The 5,581-nt window shown below is 48.4% G+C and overlaps 1 protein-coding gene across 1 annotated transcript; it reads right to left on the bottom strand.

Moving 5' to 3' along the window:
• Positions 1–3,026: 3,026 nt before the first annotated feature.
• On the bottom strand, positions 3,027–5,228 carry ID2 (inhibitor of DNA binding 2). The gene is made up of 3 exons (XM_050315846.1): positions 4,801–5,228; positions 4,539–4,603; positions 3,027–3,870 (listed from the first exon to the last, which is right to left on the bottom strand). Exons 1-2 carry the CDS (start codon positions 5,146–5,148, stop codon positions 4,547–4,549), a joined length of 405 nt encoding a protein of 134 aa, XP_050171803.1. The 5' UTR covers positions 5,149–5,228; the 3' UTR covers positions 3,027–3,870; positions 4,539–4,546.
• Between the last annotated feature and the right edge of the window lie 353 nt (positions 5,229–5,581).

Here is a 5,581-nt window from a genome sequence, read left to right as displayed (position 1 = left end):
TGTGCGGGACGGTGTCGCTGTGCGGGCCGGGTGTCGCTGTGCGGGCCGGTGTCCCTGTGCGGGGCGGTGTCGCTGTGCGGGCCGGGTGTCGCTGTGCGGGCCGGGTGTCGCTGTGCGGGGCGGGTGTCGCTGTGCGGGCCGGTGTCGCTGTGCGGGCCGGGTGTCGCTGTGCGGGGCGGGTGTCGCTGTGCGGGCCGGTGTCGCTGTGCGGGCCGGTGTCGCTGCGGTGCTCGGTCGGCCCGGAGGGTGGCACTGGACCTCCACGCACCGCCCGCCCCGCGCGGCGGGACCGAGCCCGGCGCGGAGCGCAGGCAGCTTAAAGGTGCTGCCTTTGCTAGGAGTCAGCGCTCTCGGTCATGTTTTTTGTCAAAATATTGGCACCGGTTCTGCAAGGTGGCTTCTGAATGGTTTTGGTGCCATAGGCACAGTGCTGTTTTCCCGGGAGTGAGTAAACAAACCCCAGCCTGCTCTCTGCATTCCCTTACCCGGAGAAGGGCAGGAGGTACACCCGTGGGTAGGAGCCCGTCGGTTTCTGGCTGGGATGAGACTGGGAGCTGGGCCATATGTTGTTAAGGGCAATACACAAGAAAAGCCGGGTTGGGAAACCTCTCTTCTAGATGAAGAGTCCTCTTGTTGCATCTCTGGTTTTTTTCCCCCATGGGGAATTGCCTATAGGAGCATTTGCAACTTCCATATGTGGCCTACTCAAAAAGATCTTGCAGAGTTTAAATGTGATTGTTGCCCACAATATTTTGCTATAACATCGTTGACTGCAGGTCCTGATCTACTGTGTTCAGCTACTCAGTTAACAGGGCTGTTGGCAACAGCTGTGTCCAGAGACAGTAAGTGAGCCAGGGAAAGTGGTGAAAATATCACAGATTTTGCTTATGTATTCTAGGGGGACAATGATAATGCTACAGAATAAAGAAATCCCACATCTTTAAGGAAACTTCAAGAATAAATGTTAAGGCTTTGGGTACTCAGTTTTGACCTTGCTGTTTATCTTTAAATGATAAAATCTTTCTTAAGAACAAAATGAAAGACTGAATCTCTAAGTGAGCACCTAGCTTAAGCCCCTAGTTCCGATCATAGGAATGTATTGTCAAGACAAGGAATTAGTTAATCCTGAAAGGGGAAAATTTTTTTCTTTTCTTTATTTACATTTTTTAAAACATGTTTGTTTGTTTTCCTGCTCAGCTCCCCACGCCTTGTAAATTGTGAATTTCTCTTTTGGCTATGCATGATAAGGAAATCGGTTTCATTCTACAAGTGTGTTAATCATCCCGTAGTTTAAAAATATTGAAGTGTAAATGCCTTAGTTTCTAAAGGGGTTGATCTTAAAATAATTCCAGTGATGTGACCGTTGCAAGCTCTTTCATTTTATAAACTGAACTGCAGGTTTAAAGTGACGCTTAATGTGGTCTCACCCTAAAATGAGCAGGAGGGTGAAAAATTAGTTTTGACGGTGACATTGGTGGCAATTGCATTAGATTGTTACTAGCTTGGAACGACAAAGATCTTAATACTGTGATTACAATCCCGAATGTGCAACTGTTCAGGGTTAAGTAAAATACACAGGAAAAGGAGTATTTGAGGGACTGAGGCGTGCTGAGTTGCGGCACTGAAGTATTTCAGTATTGGGCCGTCAGGGTTAAACGTTGATTGCACGAAGCTGGAACAAGCCGTGCTCTCCGGGCACTGAGACAGTAGCAAGGGTTGGCCACAGGAGGCACAGCCGGTGTGTGCTGCAGGGAGAGATTTCCCTGATCCCTGCGGGGCTGGGCATGGTGAGATGCAGATCAGCTCTGGGCCGTGTCCGTCTCCACCCCCCGCCCCGTCCCAGCTTTTGCTAACCCTTCTTGTCTTCTGATTGCATTGATCCTCTGAGAGGGCGCGCTTCTGCTTGGGCAGGGCAGCGTCAGTATTAAGAGATCAGAGCTGGCTTTCTCCCAGCCTACGTGAATGGATTTGGTGTCAAGGGCAAGGAAGGCAGCTGCTGCTGCCCCAGAGCACCACCCACCCACCTGTTCGCTGGTGAAAGTGTTACTGGCCCCAGGTGAGGCTCCTGCCTTTCACGCTAAGAGTCCCAGAGCACAGGAACCCTTAACATGCTCCCTCAGGCCCAAAGCATAGTGCCTGCCAGAGAGCTGTACTTACCTGAACCAGCAGTGAAGTTTCTTTTGTTCCAATTTCAAGTGACTCTTCACTTCCTAAGCAGGACCCACAGCTTAACTTCCCATTTCAGGGAAGTTTGAGTAAGCTTAATTTAGAATGTCATCTGATAAGGCACAGTTCCCACATTTACTGTCTTATGACAACTAAACAGATCTAATGGACAGTAGTTCCATAGGGTACATTAAGCGTCCCTTGAATAAGGGATATTATAGCATAGCTTCCGAGGGCAAAAGAGAAAAGAACAAACAAACCGTTGCTGGCTTTCAGGAATTTAGACTCCTATTTCAAACTTAATTTAATTCTTATGGAGAGAGTCCCTGTAGGAGCAGCCAAAGTTTAATCAGTAACACAACAGCGATTTAGCTCAATTCCCAGTATCTTAGTCATATGGAGAAGCTGCTGCAACTGATTAGAAACCCCATTTCATTGAAATATTGCATGGAAGCATGAAAATTCCAGTGTGGAAAGGCAACAGTCACTTCATCATTCTAGATCCCATGTTAACGCATCACCAACCCTCACATTCAAAGCCTTTTTAGAGAAATTTAATCATTGGGGGACTAATAACCACCCACTACCCTGAATTCTTAGTGATTATTCTAAACACAAATTACCAGATCTGGGCCATTACTACCCTAAACTGAATCATTCATAGGGGTGGGAAGGAAAAAACCAGGCAATACTCCATGGAATGTCTCAGGATTAACTGCTATTGTACATTTCCAAACACTTTTGTCAATAGCATCCCCTGTGTAATAAATTCCTCACCTAGTTCCTTTCACACTGCTTACAGGCAGATCACTTAGAAGTTTGCAATATACACTCAAATAAGACTTTCCAAGTTACAAGAATTATTCACTTCACGTAATTTTATTCTTTGTATTCTCTACATATTTTAATTTGTACTTAATAAAAGTCATAACAGAATGTGTAAGTATTAAAAAAAACAAACAACAAAAACACAACACAAATCAAAGCCAGCAAACAGTTGGTCCCCAAAGAATAAAGCAAGCAATCAGTTCAATAAACACACTTGATTTATTTTGTATAAAAAGGGTTAAGATTACAACTAAACTTTTATAAAAAGTTTAGCATGATTAAGTACATCATTACACTTTTTGCAGAAATGTATATTTCTGCCACTATACAAGAAAACTCTAATTAAAGAGTTCACAAGATTTCACTCATATATATATATTTATATATAAATATATACACAGCATTCAGTCCTAGGTTTGTGTCAGAAAGGTAATTTCTGACCACAGACTTTCCTAAAAAACTGAAAACTGGATCCTTCTGGTACTCACGCTCCACCTTTGGAAAAAAAGGCAAAGTCTGCTTTAAAATGGGCAACTCCTTGTGAGATTTTTGTTTCGCTCCCCACGTTGGGAATAGTATATAAAGGAAGCCTTCCAACTAGGGAAAGGGTATTTAAGAGTCTCTTCATAAATAACTAGGTTCAGTCCAAGTTGAAAAATGGGGTGGGGATAAAGATCAATCTTGATTTTTTTTCTTATGTATTAATTTTAAAAGGTCCTTTTAGTCGAACGTGGATCTTCTCCTCCAGATACAGCTGAAAAATAAATTCAGCACCTCAAAAAAAAAAAATCCTGTAGACGTTTTCTTGTGCAAAAAAAAAAAAAAAGAAAAAAAACAACCACCAACAAACCAGAACACAACTCATCAGTGGAACACCTGCAAGAGATTGAAAAGAGGCATATTTAGGAGAATGCTAACAGGGCAGAGATCCGGACAGACTGGCGCCAGAGAGGAAGCCACAGTTTGAACATTTAACCAAACACTCAGAGATTGGGCAAACCCTGGCGTCCAGATGCAACACATACACGCTCGCACACTCGCTCTCAAGAACACAGATTGAACATTAAAATAACATACACTCCAGGGAAAGGGTAGAAAGAGGATTCTCAGTCCAATCTTTATTTAGATCTCTGTAAACGCAATGTTCAGAGGCGCCAGTCTGCCTCTTAGAGCAATTATTTGATTAAAAGCAGTCATTTATTTAACTGATAGCGCAGACAATCCCACATCACAGAATTAAGGAATTTTGCCAAGATTCCCGACTTAATCAGTCACTTTGGCCCGGGAAGTTAAGACTCCAAGAACAGATAAGAACTTGCATTAAGGAGCGAGCAGGATCAGAGCAGCCTGCGTTGCTGGGTGAACCTCAGCGACACACACACTTAGAACCCTACGACCCAATTATTACCCTTATTTCTTAGTGATTACAAAGGCATCTCCTAACCAACTTTTAGGACAGACTTTTGGCACTAACCATCACGGCTCCCGTTCCCCAGGGAGGAACTTTTTACGCGAAGTTTAGAAATAAGACGCACTGCACTCACCGCTCTGTTCAGCCACAAAGTGCTTTGCTGTCGCCTGACATGAGCTCTGAGGGGAACTCGGATGCCTGCGACGAGAAAAAAAAAGAGCACGGTAAGGGCGAGGTGGCCGAACACTCAGGGAGCGGGAGTGTCCCGGGTGCCGCAGCGCTTCCCCCATGGCACGCCTGCACAGATCCGCGCCGCGGGGACAGGGACATCGATAATGCTACCCGAGCTCCCGATCCAGGTCAGCGGCGAGCCGGAGAGCGGGGGAGCCACGTACCTGTAGCGAGAGAATGCTGATGTCTGTGTTGAGGGTGGTCAGAGGAGTTCTGGAGGAAGGGTTCTGCCCGGGTCTCTGGTGGTGGAGGCTGACGATGTTGGGGTGGGAGTCCAAGGCGATCTGCAGGTCCAGGATGTAGTCGATGACGTGCTGCAGAATTTCCATCTTGCTCACCTTCTTGTTTTGCGGGATGCTGGGGACCAGCTCCTTCAGCTTGGAGTAACAGTCGTTCATGTTGTACAGCAGACTCATGGGGTCATCCACGGGGGTCTTGCTGCGGGAGATACCCAGGTTGTGCTCCGAGAGGCCGGTTTTCCTGACGGACCGCACGGGGCTGAAGGCTTTCATGCTGGCAGGCGGGCAGAAGAGCGCGATTCCAGCGGGCGGACCGGAGCCTGCGGGGCTGGCGCTGCCGTCCCGCTCGGGCGCTGCCGGAGCTCGCTCTGAGGGCCGGCGCTGCGCGCTCGCTCTTATACGGCTGCCGCGGCCGGGCCCGGCCCGCGCTCGCTGCCATTGGCTGCCGCCGCCGCGTCCATCACCCCGCCGCGTCCTCACTGGTGGGGCCTTCCGCCCGCGCAGCCAATCGCGGCGGGGGGCGTGGCCGCAGGCACAGCTGGGGCAGTAAATAGTGCGGGGCTGTGCGGGCGGCGCGGGTTGCGGGGGGTGCCGTGCTCGGGTGTTCGTGCCCTCCCCTGTCCTGTACCCTGCAGTGCCCCCTGTCCCACCCTGCCCTCCGCACAGACCCTGCAGGGTGCGGGGCTGGCGGTGCGCGACGCGCAGA

Source organism: Myiozetetes cayanensis, unplaced genomic scaffold, assembly GCF_022539395.1.
Source record: "Myiozetetes cayanensis isolate MyiCay16 unplaced genomic scaffold, myiCay2020 scf2-11, whole genome shotgun sequence".
Lineage (NCBI taxonomy): Eukaryota > Metazoa > Chordata > Aves > Passeriformes > Tyrannidae > Myiozetetes > Myiozetetes cayanensis.
This window is presented reverse-complemented; position numbering and strand designations above follow the sequence as displayed.